General features: G+C 36.0%; 1 protein-coding gene across 6 annotated transcripts in view; it reads left to right on the top strand.

The window, feature by feature from the left end:
* The first annotated feature begins 9,611 nt into the window (after nt 1-9,611).
* Nucleotides 9,612-23,443, top strand: part of ARAP2 (ArfGAP with RhoGAP domain, ankyrin repeat and PH domain 2) — a 116,962-nt gene continuing 103,130 nt past the window's right edge. For 3 of the 6 annotated variants that reach the window (XR_015772707.1, XM_014263241.2, XM_014263240.2), the window contains exons 1-3: nt 9,615-9,745; nt 15,413-16,446; nt 22,653-22,723. Coding sequence is in view for 5 of the 6 variants with exons in the window: in XM_014263241.2 (XP_014118716.1) it covers nt 15,584-16,446; nt 22,653-22,723 (934 nt within the window). In the remaining variant the exon portion in view is untranslated. Of the gene's footprint in view, nt 9,746-9,785; nt 9,952-13,670; nt 13,778-14,408; nt 14,497-15,412; nt 16,447-22,652; nt 22,724-23,443 lie in introns of those variants that run through there. The other 3 variants (XM_088056694.1, XM_088056695.1, XM_088056696.1) reach the window with 3 other exon arrangements.

Raw genomic sequence — 23,443 nt, 5'->3', positions numbered from 1 at the left:
ATACATTTTATGTTCAGAATATGGTACAACAATTTTTTTTTTCTGCTCAAACACTTCTACAAGTTGTTGTCCTTCGTTCAGGCTACCACACTGCTTAGCATTTCTAGCCTAAACAGAAATTTTAAAAGTACTGTATTTCACAAACCAAACTCTAGCTCAGAAACTCTGAGTTGATGTTGACTATTAAAAAGTTACTAGGTGACAAGAAGGAGTGGCTGTTTTGTAGCTACAGGCGAGGATTGTCAGGAGACACCAGGGTACACCATGCACCTTTAAGGGAGGTTACGTAACTCCATTATGTAGGAGTGACTTAAAATTTCAGGATATCTGAGTAATTTCTTATTTCAGTGGCTACAAATGATCAGTACTTACGAAATCAAGTTTAATTGGTTATTTACAATTATATACTCACCAACAATGACACACAGACACACAGAATCACTAGGTTGGAAGATACCTTCAAGGACATCAAGTCCAACCCATGCCCTAATGCCTCAACTAAACCATGACACTGAGTGCCACGTCCAGTCTTTTTTTAAACACTTGGCCAGAGCGTTCCAGTACTTTATCACTCTTTCTGTAAAAACCCTTTTCCCATTATCCAGCCTAAATTTCCCTTGATGCAGCTTAAGACTGTGTCCTCTCGTTCTGTCAGTTGCTGCCTGGAGCAAGAGCCTGACCTCAACTTGACTACAGCCACTCTTCAGGGAGTTGTACAGGTCACCTCTGAGTCTCCTTTTCTCCAGGCTAAACAACCCCAGTTCCCTCAGCTGTTCCTCAAGGGTTTGTGTTCCTCACAGCCCCTCACCAGCCTTGCTGCCTCCTCTGGACGTGCTCAAGTGTCTCAATGTCCTTCCCAAACTGAGGGGCCAGAACTGGACACCGAACTCAGGTGTGGCCTCACCAGTGCCCAGTACAGGGGGAGAATGACCTGCCTGCTCCTGCTGGCCACACTTCTCCTGATCCAGGCCAGGATGCTGTTGGCCTTCTTGGCCACCAGAGCACACTGGTGGTTCATGTTCAGCTGGCTGTCAATCAGTTCCCCCAGATATTTAATTTTTAAACACAGGATTCTATACCAGATCTCATGACAACAAATGAGACAGTAATGGCCACTTAAATTACAGTTGACTCTTCCAGGCTTTTTATTCTTCAGCAGTCTTAAAGAGAATGTATATTTAGGCTGTCTGATGATCTGATGATCAGAATTTGAAGGTCTCTAAATTCAATGATTCATATAGGAAATCCATTGTTTTAGTAAAATAAAAAAAAAAAGTCCCACATCCTATCTCAATTTCACTGCAGTGCTGGACTATGAAAACCTATTTATTATATTTTGCTCTCAATTTGCTGTTTCTCCTTAGTTGAAGAATGGTGATGAATTATGTAAATGGAATTTCTTAATCTATGATGCTGTTCACTGAATAGTCTTATAATTTAAGGCTCATGTTTATGTACCATATTGACAGGTATTACATAATGTAACAATAAAGTCTTTGGGAACAATCGTGGTTTTTACTTGACACAAGCTCTTGACCAAGGAGATCCAGTTGGTGCAGTAGCAGCTTTCAGGGCTCTGCATGGCCCCATGGGGTTTCATGGTCCAGATCAGCCTCACCTGGTGTGTGCAGGTCATTAGCTATGCCATGCTTTGAAGCTTTCTGAACACTATGAATTGTAAAAGAATATGTGGCTGCAATTAGTATATTATAATTGGAAGACAGGAAGGGCAAATAAAGTAGGCAATACAATTTATTCAGACATACTACAGTGTATATCCTCTGAAAATATATGACTATGCCTAGTATAGAGTACACTCAAGAAAAAAATATTGTAATAACAATTACAAGTCAATGAATTCAGTGAATTCAATGCAATATGATAAAGAATTTAGTATAAAGGTTATTTAGATATAATAAAATTTATATCATACAGTAAATGCTGGAGTCACTTTAATCTTGTACTTTTGTGAAGTTAATTCAGCCTGGATTAGTTACTGAGATGGTGTACTGTGCAGCTTATCAGTTACAATGAGAACATTGAGACTTTAGGAATAAGCAGACTTGATAAGTACAGTATTACTCAATTCTCTAGCAGTCAGGTTTAACAGTGAAACTACAGTTTGGTCTTTCAGCCTTTACTACAGAAAATCAGAGCAGAGGAAAAAAGACACAGGTACACAGAGACACACAAAACCAGTCCAGGGATATCTGATCAGGAGCAACTGTCTAAGATTTGGCCACAGTGGATCCTTAGCCTTGCTGGAAATACCTGCCTGAAATACACTCTTTAACTCGAGAAAGAATCAGGTCCATAGGGGCAGGATGAAGACACAAGCTGTCATATTATCCACTGCCCACAGACCTGAGTTAATTACTCTTAGAACAGACTCACAAGAAGAGACATGGCTATCCAGCAACCCAATTGTTAAAGCAGGGCCCTATGTCCAGGTAGGTAATGTAATGCAACAGGAAGAAAATGATAATTTGAGTATCACATATGTAAGAAATAAAAGTCCCAAACCAATTGTGATAAATATAGAATTGTTTCTAGATTTTGTTTCTTTCAGGTCTTGTGATGTTATTTATTTATTTATTTCATGTGAAAGAACTAACAACAAAAGACCTGTGCACTCATTCTCAAAGTTAAGTTATCCACTGAAATCTGATTTTTTAAAGAGTGATCATCAGCAAAGCTACATCAGCAGAAAAAAAATGAATTGGAAAAATTTGTTCTGTGCCTGATTTTGTTTCAAAATAGCTCCTATTCCTGGGTTACATTCACAGTTAACTATATTCTCTAAGCATCTGAAAAGTCCTTTTAAAAAAGAGCTTTTTCATCCATATTAAATAATAGCCTTGGATGTAGGAAGAACAAAATATCCAATTTAGAAAAATAGGGACCAAATAATACATTTAAATTAAATTACCTTTTAGCAGATATTCATGTTCTTTTCAGGATACCTTAGAAGTGTTGCATAGCTGATAACAAAGGAAGTGGGCATTGTTCTGCCAGGAAAAGAGATTAGGGTGTATGGTGCAGATCCAATAAGTTCTGCCTATATACTCTGCATGTAATGCAAAGTTCAGTATGTGACAATGAATGCATTTTGGTGTGTTTATTGATCTGTTCATTTTTCAAAATATGTGTAATGGTTATTCTTCCCATCTCTGGTATTCTAAGGCCCAAGTTAAAAAGCAATAATAGTATAAGAAAAATTAAGGAAGTGCTACAGATGCACTGTGCCATAGAATTTATATCATATATTCACGTAAATGCTTAATTTAGCATTCTATTACAGTTACCACTGCTGGTCACTGACATAATCCCTTTGAAATATATGATTATGATGGTTAAACATGGTTAAAAGAGGTATCTCTTTCTGAGTGCAGTCATAGCACTTGATTAAGCAATCTTAACTACAAATCAAGTGTTTAAGAGCCTCACACTAGGAAAAGCAAAACTCCAGAGCTGAGGAGGAAGTCTGAGCTACCTACAAAATATAGTGCGAATGAAGGAGAAGATAAAAATATCAATACGTATTCTCAAATCTATATACTGTATTATCCTATTTACAGGAAAGAATCTTGGAAATCCCTCTTGAACTGTAAAATGCGTAAGTAATAACCTAATTATAAGCTTTAGGAAAAACTAATTCTTGAAAGAAAAATGCCTTTTTTATGTGATCAGCAATAGTATTTTGTAGTTATCAAACACAGAAAAATGATAGACTTTTATATCCAATATTGAAATAACACTTGTTTAATGGCAATCTTAATTAAATTTTAGAAAGGGAAGGTTGTAGAAATATGACATGAAAGTGCTGTTTTCACTTGACAGAAGTGAAGAGACAAAACTAAGGAAACTGTTTGTGAAATGGGATGTATAGAGTAAAACTTTAAAGACTTGACACCACTCAGCTTCTAACTTAACCTAGTAACTTTACAAGAAATTATTCATCGACAGATGGGGTATCTTCACTTTGAGTTTTCTGTTAAAGTGTTATTTGTATATACAGTAAGCTTCCAGTTTAACACCTTTGATTTCTGGGAAGTGAGTCAGCTATCATGGGTTGCTTTCTTTGGTTGCGCAGAAAGCAGTGACAAAAAGAGAAAACAGAAGAGAGAGAACAGGTTGTCCAGAGAAGTTATTCCAGAGAATACTATCCCTGGAAGTGTTCAAGGCCAGTTTGGATTGAGCTCTGAGCAACCTGTCTAGTGAAAGGTGTTCCTTCCCATGGCAAGGGCTTGGGACTAGATGATCTTTGAAGTCCCTTACAATTAAGGCCATTCTACAATTCAATGATTCTATGATAATGTGTTTCATCAGACATAAATAGTGTGAAATTGTATTTAACTACGAACAATTTCAATTGTGATTGTACTACGGAATTTTTTTCCTCTAGAAATAGTTCTGTGATGTCTTTTATATTTCTTTACTTTCCATAACAAATTTGCTTAAGCAACAAGTAAAATGAAAGAGAGAAGTGCATGAAATAGTGACCTTTAAATCTAATAGCATCGTTAAAAGTGTCAAATGTGGTTTCTGTTGAGTTTGAATAAGCCAATGCTGAGATAAAATCTTAATGATGTATGATTCATTACAATTCAATGAACTGTGCAAAAGATAAATATGGGGAAAAAATCAGCACTTTGATGTGCAGGAAATTTCCTTAGAGGGATTTATTTTCAAATAAGTTAAAGAATGCTCCATTAAACTTCTCAAAGAAGACAGAAAGCTATGCCAAGGTAACCAAATCCTCTAAGTGAGAGCAATAGAAAATAAATAAAAAAACTCTGAACACACCACATGCTTTGAAGATACATTTGTATTGAAAAACAACTTGGAAACCTTAAAATATAAATGAGAGACAGAAGTGGTAGAATAAGATCCCATTTGGAACACAAGTACTCTTATAGAAAGTATTAAAGACACTAGATTTAGATTTTCTAGTGACAGATTTCTTGGAGAAACTTTAGTCAGCAACTAGAAACCTTTCATTTACAGCAGGAGCTTAACTCCCTTACATTGCTAGAATAAATTATCTGCTTTCATTTCTAGGCTTGTGAATTCAATAAAGCAGTACTGCAGAAACGATTCTCAGTTGTCTGTAGGCTAAAACACGTACCAATACATAGGGAAGTGGGGGATCACCAGCCCATAGGGCTGTATCCAGAGGTTTGGTGCAGGCCTAGGGCAGGACTTGGAGTGGGCTATTCCAGGAAAGTGTCTGTTCAGTATTGCGTGCTTTGGCACACAAACAGACAAAAGACAACAGATAGAGCCTTCTTAACTTCCTGGAACCTCATGTTGTCCCAGGGAATGTATTTTGAATTGCTATCTTTGCAGACTTGTGTTGAAAGTGAAATCAGGTTCAAAGTTCCTAATTCACCCATCACTACTATATGAGAGGTGCTAATTAGAACAAATTTTACTGTTGGTTTGCAAGTAGTTTCATGATAATTAGGAGCACCAATTAATCTAATATCTTCTTGAGAGAATTTTGCATGTGCAGTTGAGTGCTATATACAATATGTAAGCCAAAAAATTAATTCAGACTTAAATGTCACTAGAATTGGTAATGGAAAAAGGAAAACATCAATACACTGTAAAAGTAACTAAAGAAAGTACTCTGTGGGATACATTCATTTCAAAAGTCACATACCAATATCAAAATAGCTAAAGGGACTACTTCATGAGTCTGTCAATAGTTTTAACAAAACATAGACTGCATTAAGGTAAAACTTATAGCCATTAAAAGACAGTGGTGAAACTGAATATCATTGTGTTATCATATCTGTATAAAATTACATTAATAGTTTATAAAATGATAGTCCAAGAATCCATCATATGGTACAGGGAACTATCTCACAAAGCTTTCTGGAAATCAAGCTGACTATTAATTAAATTAAAATATTGGGTATGGGTCAAACTTACAGGTAAAAATGGAGGCTGGTATCCAATATGACATACAAAAGCAACTGACATAATACATTGAGTAAGTGGCTGAGAGGAATCCCAAAGACACATATACAGTTGCTAGAAAATGCAAAAACTTATTTTTACTTTTAATTTAACTCTAGTGCTTATTCTTATCTGCAGTCCTATAATTTTTCTGAAGCTTTGTATCATTTTGTCTTACCCTGAGTGAAACATGTTAGCTCATGATAGAACTCTGCTTATGAAAGTTGTAATGCATTATTTAAATTCCAAGGTTAGTTTTCCTGATATTTTTATTAATAATAATAATAATATCAATGTTATATTATAACAATAGTAGTGAGGCTCTATGAATTTTATTACCTCTGCTTTGAAGAGGAGCAAATGAGACTGAACCAATTGCAGAAGACCAAGTTCAGAACTTAGACCTTGCTTGGACTGATCAATAAGACTATTCAATAAGAATATGTGGATTATTTGTTTTTTTCCCAGGAGAAAGAGAAATAATCTCATTAAAAGTCACAAATGAACTCAGGTCTCCTGTGCATTTTTAGGTTGTTGACAAGCTTAATGTAAATATCAGAGCTACTTGTAAGCCATCCATAAAGGAAGGAGTAGCAGTTGTTTCCCCTATTTTGTCTTATCAATCAGTTGTTTGTGCAGCTGGATTTGGAGTTCTTAAATAGAATAAATATGCAGCAAGTAGAACTGATCTATGGTTTTGAAAATATACACATCTAAAAATTACAATATTTGAATTTGGACAATGACTAGCTTGAATCAATTTCAGTATAAGCTTAAAGAACAAGAAGAAATGTGACAAACATCTATTTTGACATATGACAAACCACACAGTGTGGAAATTTGGGATATATTTATATCCTAAGGATTAGTTCCTGTACAGTTTGATGATATTATTCCATCTTTACTTAAACACAGACTTACAGGGTTATTCTTAAGGACTGATGTAAAAAAAAACAAAAAAACAGGTCAATATTAATCGCTGGAAGCCAGGCTTTTAAAAGGGTTTTTAAATGATAAATATGAGCTGGAAGGTATTCTTAGCATATTTACTATGAATGATCTTCTTATATGGTTAAACATATTTTAGGATACAAAAGCCCTAATGTCTTTCAGACAATATAACAGAAGTCATGCAACTCCTATTTATAATTAATTTCTGGACTGAAATTTTGTCTTGATCTACTAAAAAAAAAACCTGCCTAACACTTATTCATGACAGCAACATGAAACACAAAGGAAGAGGAAATTATCAGATAAAACCCCTGTAGTTTTCAGGCCTATCAGTAGATTTTTTGAAACTCAGTCTTACCAACAAGTCTTAGAATAGTACTCTGCCTTATGTCATATCTGAATTACACCAAAATTAGTAAGATGCAATTTCCTGCTAGAATTTTTGTAAGACATTTTTACTGTACTGTAAAGTTGTCATTCCATGCTTATCAGAGAACTAAATGCTGTAGATAGAGACTTGAGAGCTTTCTTAAAATATGATATATTATGCTACTTGATCTCTAAAAAAAAGTAAAATACCATATATCAAATTATACTGCTTTATTTCTAACAAAGAATAAAACATGATATGGGTTTGTGTGGTACTGATGATATAACTTAGACACAAAACAAAAAATGTCAAGAAAAGCCCCTAAACCTCTAATAGCACAACATGACTTAAAATGATCTTGTGTGTATTGCAATTTTTCTGGACCTAATGCAAACAGAAGGAAGAACAACTGGGTATGTGTTTAATGTTAATTTCTCCAATTCCTTGCCCTCTCACAAAAGAAATGCACTGAAAAATTGTATCGGTTCTTGTGATCCAGTATTGTGGTCAAGGAAACTAAGTAAGTAAAACTCTGGCTGAGACACTGTGTGTGGGAAGATACACAACTGTACAGGTATAAATGTGCTGAGGGCAATTCTTTCAGTGAGTTCCATGTGAGGGTCTGACACCCGTTTTTTAAAGACAAATGCTGAGCAGACCTTTATCTATAGTCTTCTGCCACTGGCCCAGTGGTACGGGCAAATCACATGGGTCCCTGGAAGAGAAAGAAAAGTGGGCTTTACAGAAGGACTTGGGAACTTTTTGACAGAGAACAGAGCTCAGGGTATTGACCAATGACCATACCCTTAGACTTGAGAAGAAAGAATTTCTAGCCCACCACAAACTGGTAATTAACTGAATTTTTGTACGGTGAGGTAAGCCTTGCAGAGGAGGTCGATCTTTTGTTGTTTACAGGGCCTGAATCTTTCAAATAGTTTAAGTTACTGTGGTTAAAATTCCTTTTCAAAGTCAGTATTCATTGGCATTCCTACTGTTCTGAAAGCAAGCTAGGCTTAGCTGGAAATGTTAGGCAAATCTGTGATCAGATGACTCTGTGAGTCATTAGGTTACAATCCAGAAAGGCTATGACAAAAAAGGGTGTTAGTATACTTACCTGAATCATATCTGTGCACTCACTTGGTTTGGAAACATATCAGCCCCTTAGCAAATAATTGGAAAGGACAATTCCTTGTCTGAGATAGATGCTACAAAAGCATTACTAAAAAGACAAGTGAGAACACAATAAATTTCCTTAGAATGTCAAAAAAAGGCAAATGCAAAAATGTGCTTGCCTAATAAAAGCTCAGGAGGTAAAATTAACAGCATTTTTGGGGTACACAGATAATTAAGTATCAAATAATTAGAACTTGCAGCTGTGTTTTCACAAGGCTTGGGCACTGGTGAAACTGGCGCTGTAATACTGAACTGCAAACTTCTAACCTGGAAGTTTTGTCTGAAAGGTGTGGAGTGAAAAAGCTGTTTTCATTCGAAATTGTGATGCTGAAACCACACTTTAGTACCATGGCACCCAGGTTTACTTGCTCCTTAGCTAGCACTTCAATAATTACCTTTTTTTTCTCAGTATATCTTTGCTTCTGTTCTTCTTCGGTAAGGTAGGGTGAGTGGCAGACCTCAGACCTCAGCTGCAACACTGTAAACCCCCTGAAACCTCCTTGGATTTAACTACAAAAGTTGAGAGTTGACTCTTCAAGAGGCAGATGTGTATGTCCACCAATGGACTACCTTATAGTACTTTCCGTATAATTTTGTCTAACAAAATGCTGGTTTCATCTGAGTGACAATTTTTCAGAGACATAGAGGAGTTCCAAGAATTGGGGAATTCCTGGAAATCACTGAAAGCTTAGTACCTTTAGGTTTTTGTTTTTTTTTTAATCAGGTGATGGGAGCTGTGTCACTTCTGGCAGGCTGTCCTGCCTCCTCGCAGCTGGAGCGCTTGCCCTCAGCGCGGCTCGTGTGGTGACAGAGGCGGCGCCGGGGCGCCCTTTGCTCACCGGCCTGGCAGGAAGGGACACTCGCCGCCTGCCCAGCCCGGGCTGGGCAACACGGGACGCCTGTGAAGCGATGCGCTGGCCCACACAGCGCTCCGCAGCCGAAGCCCTGCCTGCGGGCTTCCCAGTGACTCCTTAGGAACGATGTGGCCCGGCCAGAACGCCCTGAGCCGCGGCGCGAGCGCGGAGGGCGGCGGGCGCTGCCGGCGCGCCCAGGTGCGGCCGCCTCCTGCGGCAGGGAGGGCGCTCCGCGGGCGCGGCCTGCCGGGGAGCAGCGCGGGGGTGGGGTGGGGTGTGGGGCCAGCCAGGCAGGAAGGAAGGAAGGAAGGAGGGAGAGAAAGCAAGAAAGTGAGCGAGCGAGGAGCCGCAGGGAGAACTGAAAGTTGAAGCAATCTAAAGCCCTGCGCTTCCTTCCTCTTCCTCCCTGTCCCTGTCAGCCACTTTGCCAAAGGTAAGGCGGCCTGGGCGGGCGCGGGGTGTGCGGGGTTTTGGGCAGGCTCTGGTCGCTGCCGGGGGAGATGCTGCAGCTCCCGGCCCCGCCGGCCGCGAACGCCGCGCTGCTGCTGCTGCAGCGCTGGCCCGAAAGCTGCCGAGTGCGCGGGGCTGGTCCCGCAGGAGCGACACATGGCCAGGCCGGGATCGGACCACGAACAGCAGGTAGGCAGATAGAAAATAAGGCGTGCATTGCTCTCTGTTTTCTTCATAGCTTCCATAGTTTCAACGATTTGTACGTAAACGTCACGCTAAAGAACAGTGCTTTGCTATTGTGTATTTATTTACTCTGTGAGTTGTTTTTGTGAAATCAGACGTGAACAGACCTCATGTTAGCTGCCGTTATATACCTGGAAGTTTTATCAGAAAATTTAAGAAAGTCGAAGAAGCTGTAGTACGTCCGGGATTCTGGAGAATACCAAGTGAATGGTAAAGCACCCGAGTGCTTTGCCGAGTTGCCACAGCAACTTCCCAAAGTTCCAATTCCACCTTCAGTTCGCTTATTCATGCCGTGCAGTTTCTTACTCCAACGACTTTGCAAGTTGTTCCACTGGAATTTCTTGCAGTATGAGGCTTGACTCCGAGGTAACGAAGGTTGCAGAACCTTCTTCTAGAAGGCAAGCACACTGAAATAAATAAAAAAAAATAAAAAATAAAAAACCCCAAACAAACAACAGAAAAAAACCCCAAGAAACAAAACACCAAAAAAACAACAAAGAAACAGTTTGACAGAAGATGTAATTAAAGTAATTTTGTAATCATCCACTAGGTTGACCTGTGCTTAGTAACTTCCTTGTATTGGTAAAGGCAACAGTTCTGTAGGAGTTCTTGCAATCAATCTATATGTATATATATATATATATTTAAAAGCAGTCAGTATGCTGATTTGCTGATTGTATAATGTAGGTTTTGGAAAAGATATTTACAGTGTTTTATATGTTAATCTTGTCACTTTGTATGGAGTCAATTACAATACGAAAATGAAATTCACTACTTGCAGATTTCATTCTGCTCCTTGGTAAGACCTGTTTTACTGTTTTATTTTGCTGGGGTTTTTTAAACATATTTATTAGGCTCTTAATCTAGTATGTGGTTTAGCAGAAGTTGGGAGCAAGCCTGAACTTGCTTGTGTTTGTTGAACTGATTGCTCACAGCATGATTATCTCGCCATGTACTTTTAAAGGTTTGACAGTTTCTTCAGGCTTGTATCTATATTGATATTAAAGAAGGGGGAAAAAAAGCCCGCTTGAGTGTTTCTGTCTTCACCTATAATCTACTGTTCACACATTTTATTATTAAAATTTGGATTGCTTCCTTGCTTCAACAAAGATTTGTCTGTCTCCCAGTCAATTTTGTCTTCAAGACTTTTCTATTTGAAAAATTGTAGAATGAAAGAATTTTAAAATCAGTAGAAATAGCTTTCCAGAATGCTAGATGCAGGTGCTTACCCTCCATGTGAGGAAGGGTTCCGAGAGTTAAAATTGCCATTTTTCTTTGATGGTATTTAGCTGTCAGTTTTAGTAAAAGAAAAGAACTCTTAGGCCACTCTGAGTTTTTTTGCCACTCCTTGTCTAAGTCCCTTCCATAAAATGTGAAAAAGAAGAAATTGACAATTAGTTTGTAAACAAGTGTGAGAAACATCTTCTTTGAAAGAAAGGTGGATGATCCTATAGAAGGCTTGGGGTGTGCAACACACATTGCAATTCATCCCCTGCTGAATTTTTTTTCTTAGACGAAAAGCCCAGATAGTTTTCCTTGTATTGCTTTTTTCACATAGCAATATAGGTGTTTTGTCCCTATTTTGATAAAATAGAATGGTCAGGTGTCTTCCAAGAAGTTTGAGTTTGTTTTTGTTTTTTTTTTTTTAATAACCATTATAGCATTTTCCTATTTTAGCAACCATGTTGAGAACAGTGATTTTTGTCTTGGTTATGCTACTTAGGAGAATATAATATTACAACAAGAATCAATTTTATTTAAGAACGTTCAAATTCCCCTGGTATTTTTTTTTCTTTGTTGTTTTTTTTTGGGGGGGATTTTTTTTTTGCTCTTTATTTCCAAGTGGGAAAAATCTATTTTGCTTTGCTTCTGAGAAGAAGTTTGTTTTACAGAGTATATGCAACCATGTGCACTAATGTTGAACAAATGCCAAATTTGTAGTGGTAGAAATATGGATGTGAAAGAGAATGAATGTATTTGTACAAATGTGTATATGTCACTCAATTTCTAATACTGCACTTTCTTTAGGGTTTATTATAACTTACTTTGCAGTCAAGGCTAAGGAGGAGATTAAGTTATTTTTAAAATTGATAAAAATCATATCAAAGAGTAATGAATAAGGTGGTCCTTGTGTTCTGCATTTCTTTATACTTGAGTTCACACCTTATAAAACATTTTAAGAAGTTACTACCTATTTATGTTCTAGCCTGCAAAACACTCACCAGTGTGTGTAGATTTGTTTAGCTGTTTGTTACATTAACCTTTGTGTAAGTAGTGAAACCAAATCAGTTGTCAGCATAAACCCTTGCTCAGACCCACAAAATATGTGATCTTAGTGGTATTTAACCAGTTGGATAGTTAGGCCAGATCTATAGTAAGTTTTCAGAAATCTTGAAGGATACACTGATAGCTTCTGCCATAGACAACTACAGAAACAGAAAGTAGCTTTGGGCTTTATCTTCCAGCACTGTTGGCATTTTGTGGGCAAATTGTCTTCGTCTCAGCAAGAAGTTCCTTCCTTCCTCTGCTATGCGCTTTGTTCATAAAATACACAGCAAAACATAATCATTCTTACAGATTTGGAAGCAAAGTTTGTTCTGTGCTAGGTAACCCTTCGCATTGGTATGTGGTTTCTACAAAGATGGGTTAGAATCCAAATAGCCGATAACACATGGCTGTTTGAGTTCCTGAAGTAACAACACTGGAGGTGTTCCAGAATGAGATGTAGGCAAAGCTATTGCATGTAGAAAAAACAGGATTAAGATAGAGAAGAGAGAATGTGTGGGTATGAATACATACGTTTATATATAACTCATATGTATTTATTTATAAATACAGAGCTAAAGCTACTTTCCCAGGTGAATTTTTGGTTATTATGTAAGGTGGAGGGATTGATAAGATGCTACTGTCTGAAAATGAACACTAACACCTTAGGGAAAAAATAGCCAAATGCTACCATGAAACCCAGAACTGTCAAGGAAGGTGGAAATGGCCGAGATAACCAACTGCAACTTTGAAAGCCTTAGTATATGCTAACACTGTAGGGGTTTTATATACTTGAATATGTGTATGGTTTGGCTGTTGTTTTTTGGTGTTTTTCTTGTTTGCTTATTTTTATTTCTTATTTTTTCTTTTGTTTGTAGTCTGTTTGATTGTGTTTTCTGTTTAATTACTGGGTATCTGAAAGACTATTTTCTGGCCCAAACAGTACTTGTCTGATAATTTTTTCCCCAATAAGAAATTTCTGTACTAATTTTTCTTCATTCTGTGCTCAGAATCTGAGAATATATATTCAGCTTGTTAAGAGACTATACATTTACATTTTCCAGGGTTTAGAGATGGGTGGAGACCACACTATTGAATTTTATTCTTTATGACTAGAGGCTGCCATGAAAATTTTGAGGAAATGCTGAGTTTTCAAATTTTTAAAGGAATGATGAAAGTTTATATAAGCATGCAGGTTAGGCTGGGACAAAGGTAATTATCAGAGTGGATTGTTAATAAGTTTAGATCAATCAAACACTTTTTGAATTTAAATGACTTGGGAATCTTTAATTGAGGGTTAACTCCGTAATAAAGTTAATTTCTCCTGAGAGGTTGATATCTGATTGACCTATAGAGTTGTCTCTCTAAAAGGTTTTAATTGTATCCATTTGTTATTCAAGATAAGTCACTTCTCAGACTTGCGGGTCTGATAAAAATATATCCAGAAAAATGAAGCTAGAGACTAGAGAGAATCCGATGATTTATTTTAAATGAAGGAACATTTATAGTAAGTATACTGTAAAATGTAAGTTTGCTCATCTCCTTTTTTTTTTGTTCTTATTATGTCACATACGTGTTTACATGGTGTAAATATGAAGAGTCTAGTTTTTTCCTTGATTTTGATTACCGTTTTATGAAAGTGTGGGAGTAATGAAGACATTTACAAAATTTTGCGAGAAAAGGCATCCGGTGATTGAGATAGTTACTTCATAATTTATTTCATAATCATAAGAAAGTACAATTGCCAATAGCAGTGATAGCAGCTGTGCTTCATGCAGTACATTATTTTAAATTTAGATTTATCTGTATGTGGCTTTGGGTAATGAGGAGGGGCATACATACATGTTTATTTATTTATTTATTACTACCTTGCTTAATAATGACTTAGATATTCATAAGACAGAGGAATCTTACAGGAAGACGGTTCATCCTTTATTCAAGAATTGATGCAGTAAAAATGTAGGCAATGTTTTAACCTTCCATTCTAGATCATAAGTACAGCATTTTTTGTCATGAAACATACAGAAGAATTAGGTATCAATGCCTACCTGCAGAAAAAATTCTGGGCATAAGATTTCTACTCTTTCTAAATGCTACTTAAATTTGCTCTTCCACTGAAGCTGATTTTTCTTTTCCAGGCTGCTTAAGGCTAGTGCCTGCATGCCAGGACAGCTGCTACAGTCAGCAGGTTTCCCTGAGGCCAAATATACAGAAATAAAGAGAGAGGTGAAAAAACCTGTTGAGTGTTGGTGATCTTAAACCTTCTTTGAAGAAATACGATTTCAGACTGTTACAAACACCTTCAAAAAAGTACCATCTGGGTTTTGTAAATTATGAATTTAGATATGGCCCTGAAAGAAAGAATAACTCAAGTGGATGAAATCTGGAGTGTAAGAGCTGTGTTGGAAAATACTAAGGGAAAAACTCATGGACAGCTAGAACTTGCCCATGGGGTCATGCCTTTTTTTCTCTTTGTGTCCAAGGGAAAACTGCTTCCTTGTCAGAGTTGAGATGCTGGTGGTTACCTGTTTCCTGTGTTCCTGCAGGACACTTTGTTTGAAGGGCTTGATGTACTGTTGCAAACCATGTTATTGAAGATAGTACTTGTTCAGTTGAATTCTCAGTTGAAGAGGGCTTGAATGCTCAGTTTACATAAAATGCTTTAGGTAGTCATTTTTCCTTTGTTCCATTTCAAGTGTGTTTCTATGCTAAAAAGATTTTGAGATTGGACAACAAGGGAGTAGAAGCCCTGTTCCATAATTAGTTGGTGCTAATGTGGAAATAGGAAAGCTTTAAGTTCCAGTTGTGGTCTTGAATAACTCCTTTTCTCCCTGATATCTAAGTACTGCGTAATAAGAGAGTGTGTGTAGGTAAATGGTTCATCTCTTAACTGTTCATTTTAATGTTTAATTACTAGGAGTATGTGTTTTAAGTCTGTATCACTTGTGCTGAGACTTTGATTTTGCTATTTTCTTCGTATAGGCTAAGATAAAAGGATGGGTTACAATTGTTGAAATTATTTTATACCAACGGTTAGAACAATTCAAGCGACAGGGAGTCTTTCACAATTTTAATCAAGGTAATTGTGAGGTTCAGGTGAGAATTTTTTTTTATGTCCTTTTTCTTTTCTGTATGTTTGCAGTCTTTCAAAAAAAATCAATTTGAACTGAAGAAACTTGAAGAGGTGTTGTGAGGAAACGGGTATTTTCTCCTGGCTGGTGAACACCAAATTCAAGAACGTTTTCTTGCTAGTGAACATGCATACAACCTGACTATTTCTACTTGACTGTGTGGGACAATATGAAATGAAGTCATGTCATCCACAGGCAATGGCACTAATATTGAAGAATTTTTGGTCAACATTAACCTTGCACAGTATCTTCCTAACTTTAAAAAATATGGCTATAACAGTGTCACAGATTGTGTGGGAATAAATAACAGTGTGCTTCAGCAAATGGGAGTGTTACCTACAGGGCATCGCAGAAGGATTCTTAAGCAGTTAGACAGTCTTTTGAAAATTCAAGGAAGTTACTTTTTCTGTGAAAATCTAAAATTCAAAGACTTGAAAGGTTTGGAAGAAAAGCAATATTCATCCTCAGATCAGGAGTCTCCTGTAAGCAATTCAAGTTTAGATGGGACTGACGTGATATTTGCAGCATCATCAGAAAAACTTCTTAAAAAATCTTACGTTAATAAAGAAAAGTTTGAACTTGCAGAGGAAAACTCAATGGAGGCAAATGATGATAGCTTTACAAATTTGGATTTTTCCAGGTTATACCAGAATTCAGACAGCATAGTAAAAGCTGTCAGTCAAAGCAGAAATATCAAGATGAATACTCAGCCAGATGCATCACTGACAGAAACTGCTGCATACCAAGCTGATGAGCACTTGACTGGCCCTTTGGTGTTTCGTGATCCTCCTTCATTTGTTCGTTCATGCGAGACAAAATGCAAGGAAAACAAACATCAGAGGTTTGCAGATGAGGGTGATTTATCTGATAGTAGACCAGATTCTTCATTCTATAAGTTTAAAGGAGAAATGATAGACAATGACTTATATGATTCCTGTACACTAAACTGCATGAAAGTATTTCCAAGAGCAAGCCGATCTTTTATCTTAAGGCATCGTCCTGTACCAGAAATTCCCGAATCAAGTAAAGTTCAATCTTCATCAAGGTAATTGCTGTTCATTACTAATGAGAAATTCCTGTCATGGTAGAACTTACAGTTTAGTGGTTCTTGATTTTTTTTTTCTTTCTTTCTTTCTTTCTTTCTTTTTTTTTTCTTTCTTTCTTTCTTTTTTTTTTTTTTTTGGTGTGGATTTTTTTAATATGCACTGTAAAATAGACTTGATTTGATGTGAATGTTGCTGAGTTAGTTGAAGAAAGATTAAGCTTCAGTGTAACTTAAAGGCAAAAATGAGTGTAAAGAGAAATTTTAGAACACTGTGTCCTTATAACCTCCCATGTTTTCTCTGCATCTACATATTAAGAAATAAAGGAATCTTTATTGCTTTTGATATAACTCTTAAAAACAACCATATAAAGCATAAGCAAGAACTTGCTTCAAGATGGCTTTTGGGTTAATTTCTGAACTGGTAGTCATTTAATTCTTATCTTTGGAGAATGAAGGCAACCACTTATTTATATTATGTGTTGGCTTTTGCTGGTGGTCTCATAACAATAAAAACTTAACTTTTAATGATATTTCTAGTATGAAAATATTTTTGAGATATTCCAGCAGGGGAAAACAGCAGTAGAAAAAGGAGGAAAAATAAGACAATAGATGTGAAAGGTTTTCAGAGTTTATGGAATCATTGAATTTGTTTCTAAGTATTCAAGTGACGTGCCTATGTATTTTTCTTCCTTCAAAATGGTTGAGTTCATAATGTGAATCCACAAATTACTGAGTGGCACTTATTTTCTTGAGAAGCATTAGTTGTTGTAGCTTGTCTTGGAAAAATATGATGGATGTTGAGAAAAATATCTGCTGTTGGGACTTAATTCAAGACCTATCTTAATAAAAGTATAATTGTTTGAATGTTAATAAGAATAGGCACTGAATATGTAGTCAATCACAATACAGTAGTACAGTCTGTAAGCAAAAAATGTCTCCATAAATGTTAATTTGTAATATTTTTGGATCTATTAAATAAGTTTTAGTTTTCATGCTGGCTAAGTATCTTGAACAGAAGAAAAATTAATGCAAATGTGTATGCAAAGTTTTGTTGGTGTAGCCATATCCAAATCATTAGATTGCATTTATTTTAGTTTTTAAAAAATTTTGAACCACAAGCTGTGCCCAGAACGGACATGTCTATGAATGTTTTGTATTTATCTTGGGTTTTTCATCTGCATATCTCAGCAGTTAGAAACATGTCAAGTTTATACATGCTCTAAATGCAGGGGTTTCCCAGCATTTATAAGTTTTTTTAGATTACCAAAAGAAGTCAAAATTAATCTTGTAATACAATTGTTTGAATGGGTGGAGAGGCAAATATTCCTTGCAACAATTAGAGACTTTTTTGTGCGCCTCAAAAACTGCTTTATTGGTGTCTTCTAAATGACAAAAAAATTATGATCATTGAAACTTAAGTATATGTATCTTTCAGTGAGGAGCAAATTTATGTTAACTTTTGTAGAGTGATTATCCCTACTTCATTTAATAAGGTTGTCTCTCTCATGCTGAGACAAACTGGGATTCTTAACCTAAAAGATAATAATAACTACACACTGAAGGAGTACTCTTACTGTCTCTTTTGAGAAATGATCATCCAGTTGAGAGAATATGCTGTATTTGTAGTCTTCTCACCATCGGAGTCAATCCTCCAAATCCCAGTCTGTTAGTGATTGGTATGTGACTGGGTCACTAACTTCATTGCCCACCATTTTGATTTGTAAGCTCCAGCTTCTTTTCTTGGTCATTATACTTCAGTTATAGTAATAGGGTAATCCTGAGGGATCAGTCTGTCTGCTGAAGATCGAGGCTAAACAAGAACTTCACAGCAGAACTTAAAACTTCGCAGAAACATTCTTGATAACCTTGCTGACAACCTTTTCATAGGGGCAGAGAACTAATACAGAACTTGAAAATGGCATTGTGGAAACATCTTTAGCCTCAGGAAAGATTGTGTCTTTCTCACAGAATCACATAAACAGAGCCTCAGCTGGCCTTACTGACAGATGCTGGTTTCATTCTTACCACATTCTATAAAGGCTGTTGCACAGAGGCAGAGAAATCCTGCCGAAATCTGGGAAACTCAGTGTTTCCTTCTAGTCATTCATGGATATTAGTCATTAAATTTTTATGCAAAGAATACTTTTCTCGTCACCTCTTATGTGCCTTTAGCACAGAAAGTTCATACAATGGGTCTCCTTGTGCCCCAAGGTAGGGCTATGACCATGTAATTTTTTATTACTAATAATGCACTTACCTGCCTTGCAATTTTATCTGTTTCCCCATGCCTCACTTCTGCTCCTGGTTCTTGCCTGTAACAAAACATGCTGGCAGCTGAAAAGATACTACAGCATTTTAGAAGTTGAAAATACTTTGGGTTTATTTCTTTCTTGAATTATGGCACTACAGTGTGCCATCACTGTATTATTGGGTGGTGCAGAATTTAAAAAAAAAAAGAAAAAAATGTGTCATTACACAATTTTTCTTAATAGTGGAGTTACTGTACAGATTTTGGTACTGGTTTTTGTTGTTCAATATTGATGTGTAGTTACACTAGATTATTTTCAGCCTGACTTTTCTGTGTATCATTATGAACTCCCTGTTGTTGGAGAACTAGTAAAGATCGGTCAAAAGGTGTTTAAAACCAAAAAGTGAACAACTGAAGGTTTTTGTAAGACAAAATAGTGAAAGTATTGCAATGGATGGATCTAACCACTAATGTATCCATAGGACAAGATTAAAGATAATTAGTTTTGAAATAGCTTTAGAAGCTTTGGATAATGTCAATTAGCGGTCTCTCTTCTGTGAAATAGTTACCATTGCATCATTCCGCAAAAGAATCTGTTCAAACAAAAAGCTGAAGCAGATTTATAATGTGGTAGATCTAATTTTTATACAGAACGATACACAGATAAAATTTCAGACTGAGGAATTCTATAATTTTTTTTAGGTTTTTTTCACGTCACCCATCTATGTTACTTGTGTTGTGCTGTAGTGGGGTTGTTCTGATTCTTTATTAAGAGAAGTGAGAAAAACTAGACCAAAATTCTGGGAAACATCTTGAATATGGGAGAAGATACAAATAAGTAAAATAGGTAATGGTGCTTGGCTTGAGCAGACATCATTTGTTTTCTGCAGCTGGCAGATCCTGTAGTTGGAATTTCTTGCTTGGTGCTGATATCCTTTAGACTCCATTTCTTAACATACAGCTAGTCAAGATTTCTAATGAGGCACCAAGCTGGTGTTGCTGTGTATCTCTGCTGTATTCTGCCACACAAAATAAATTTTTTAGAAGAGAGAAGCTTCTCCCTCTCTTTTCCTGTGGTAAAGTATCACTATTACTTTACCTCTTCTAGCAGTCTATGAACCTCAAAGTTTTAACACAGCATGCTAGAGCAGTTTTGATGTGTTTGCATTATGGGAGGGTTAGGTGTTGAGATAGATAGAAAAGAAAACATGTCTTGAATGTTTGAAAACAAAAGCTGCTTTCATTTAAAACACTCAGCAGATGAATGCCAGTAAAGACTTGGAAGCACTGACTGCTTGCACTGACCTCCCTCCCTCACTTTATTTGTAAGGTGACAGGAGTATATTGAATAAACCAGCTTGGTGCAAAGTTCTGTGCCAAGGTTTAGGTTTCTAGCCTTTCAGTATTTAGCAAGACCAGTCACTGCCTCATCACTTTCATCCTGTTTATGCATGATACGGGCTAGAGAAGTGTATGTAGCCAGAGCTGCATCCGGTACCTCTTAATATATGAAAACAGGGAGTCTTAATCACCACAGTTGTAACAAAGTCAACATTGAATAATAATTGAAATTATTATTATATCTTTGAAAAATTGGCACACTTTGTCATTGGCAGACTGCTTGCAGTAACCTTTCATTAAAGAGCAATATAAAGAATATCAGTCTTTGTTTGAGGTACTCAGTTTTTGAATTGAAAAAAAATCAAGAGAATATGTATTTGCTTCCTGAAATGGCTGAGAAAGTCATAGATTGATATAATTACAAAATTTTTTTTTCAGTTTTTTTCCTCCAAAAGATGTCCTCAGTATTTTCCTCCCTTTAATCCAGATATTTAATTTGTACGACAACTAGCTTACTATTCTAATAAGCACTGACAAATTATTATTTTATAGCTTGCACTGTAGGTTTTTTATGACATATAATCTTGCAAGCAGATATTCAAAATGAGCTCATTTAATTTATTTTTTATCTTGAGGCAATTTTTAATTTATATTATTTATAAATTTGCTTTTCATAAGTTGTAAATAGGTTATATTTTTGAATGCTGGAAAAAAAGACTATAGTTTTCTTTTTAGCAGGATTTTGTGCCACGTATACAAAAATGTAGGTGCATGATCAAAAAGAATATACAAATTCTGAAAAGTATAAGGATTAAAAAAAAAAGCGTGGGATATTTTTTTGTTGCTGTTGTTTTTTCAATCTGACTGGTTATTTTTCATTACCTGGTGAAATTATCCATCTACTGTGAAACTAAGCAGATTACTCACTGTTTTACATAAGGAAAGCCTCCATTATTTTAAAAGCTCTTTGAGTCGAAGCTGTTCATATGTAAGTCTTAATTTAGTTTAATGCTGCTAATACCCTTCAAAAGATACCAACCTAACAACAAAAAATCTGATCTGTGTTGAAATACACTAGGTTAGGTTTTCGGGATTTTTTTAAGCATATTAAGTTCTTTAAAATTAGGTTCATAAAAACACGTGAAATTAGTTTGCTAATGGAGCTTCAAAAGGTGTAGCTACATGAATTTCAATAAAATGTTTGGTGAAATACAGGCTTTTAAAGTATTTGCTGTGTATTTATTGTAATTATGACTCAGGAGAGTAGGTGATTATATATGGGAACTAGGCCGTGATTCACTTTCACTGGCCAAATTCACCCTGTGTTTTCTAAATCCAGGATTTTATAAAGTAATCATTGGGAACTTAGTTTGTGTTACCTGGATAACATTTAAAATGTCAAGTAACTTTTTAAGGTGTGGCTTCTATCTTGAATATAATCTAATAAAATTTTTGAAAGAGATTTAAGCATGAAGTGCTTAAAAATTATATCAAATAGTACTTCATGAATGTCTGCCTTCTGTCATGAAGAAACATCATTTTGTAGTTACGAATAATTCAAGTTGGACTTCATGGGACAGTAGGTTTAAAGTTCTAATTGTAGCTTATCTTAATAAAGTTTCTCAATATGTTAAATGGGGAAACAAAAGTTAGGAGTTTAATATTTTTAGTCAAAGATAATTGGCTTTAAAAGGTGGAGGACCCACAGACTGTTAGGAAAACCAATAAGGATCTTACATGGCATTTATCAGCCTCAGAATATCCTATAAGGATGCATAAGAACCTTTAGTACTCTTATTTTAATCAGAGAAAATATAGTTAAGAGGAAAAATGCTAATTTTGTTAATGGGCGACTTCAGAGCTTGACTGAAAAGACCTCTAATACAAACTGATGGACTAGTGAAGGTGGGTTAGAGATTTTCTAATTCTGATTATAAAGCTATGTTCTGATTATAAAGCTATCTTGGCCTGAAATATTAATACTAGCAATAATATTGCAGTATACTTGAAATTAAGGAAATACACAGGGCCAGCCCACCACTAATAACTTCTCTGCTGTTCATGGAGATCCATTCTTACCCATGTATAAAATGTGTAGGGGTTCTCACAGGCAGTTGCAATGCCATTTACGCCTTCGTTTTAAAACTTTGTGGGGAGAAATAATTCACCTTAGGAAATCAAAGCTTTACGGCAATTTTTTTTTCTCAGTGGTTGGGAGCATGTTTTGGCTGGATTCTCAGGCCCCTTATGAGTTGAATGTTAAAATAGATTTGTATAGTGCATTCTTTCTAAAATGCAATAATTGGTAGTCATTGTGAAGGAGAAGGGAAAACTCTGGGATCTCCATTCTTCAAGCAGTCTAAAGGTTTTTAAGGTCACTTCAGAATAAAAAGACCCTGAATTTGGGATGTCTGCTAGGATCAGAGAAGTATTCAGTGTCTTAAGGGGAGGTAAACAGATTGTTGTGTGACTTTTAAAATAAATCAGAAAATTACCACTCTAAAATCTATGGTTTCTATATTTGTATATAATTTTAATTGTTTAACATGAGATGGTTTTGCTTATTTTCTGGGAAATTTCAGTTAATGTTTTCATTCTGTGCTTTGTTTCGTTCAAGTTCCCTTCAGAGAAGAAGAAATATGGACCTTGTAAATGTTTCTTGCACTGGGAGGCAAATTTCACAAAACAGTGAGTTAAGCATGCTCATATTTACCACTTGAATATTAAGGAAAAAGAAACATTGTACCAGTTGTCTGAAATAAGTATTACTTATATGTGTTAAGAAATACTGGGCATCTCAAAGGTCTAGAAGAATTGATTTGTGTGATAGCCGAGTATTTAATCACTTCTGCATTTTTACTTATTTTTGATTATGACCAAATAAAGTAAAAATTAGAAAATCTAGTCTTTAAGCTCCATCTATTTTAATACACTTTTTCCAGATTTTTTTAAGCAGTTACCTTCTTGAAAGATATAAGGAGTGTATTGCTGACTAATGCTGCTTAATTTATTTCTAAGTGCTCATAGCTCTAGGAAACAACAGGAAATTTATTGTATTAAATAGTGTACTGAAGCGTTTAGAAGTCTTGTGCAGTCAGCTGGAAACGTGTTTCATATTCGAAAAATATGTTTTGTTTGAACTTCTATTTATTTATTTCAAGCAAGTACTTGGTGACAAAATGAAGACTGCACAAAAGAGTTGTGTGGTTATTTATGTTTGGTGTTTTTTTAAAGTTAGAATAAAGAACACTTTATTGTTTTGGCACTATTGCTTCTTAGGTTAGACAGCTCAAGGTTTTTTATTTTAACTTGATGTAGGGTAGGGAAGAAGAAAATGCCTGTATGCAAGTTATATTCAGATTACATAATAATAGTGATAATGTCTGTGGTGAAAAGAAGGTACCTGGA

The sequence above is a fragment of the Pseudopodoces humilis genome, chromosome 6, assembly GCF_049639895.1.
Source record: "Pseudopodoces humilis isolate 2021_Gansu_Grassland_sample_001 chromosome 6, ASM4963989v1, whole genome shotgun sequence".
Classification (NCBI taxonomy): Eukaryota; Metazoa; Chordata; class Aves; order Passeriformes; family Paridae; genus Pseudopodoces; species Pseudopodoces humilis.
The sequence above is the reverse complement of the archived record's forward strand: the minus strand, read 5'-3'. Positions and strand labels throughout refer to the sequence as shown.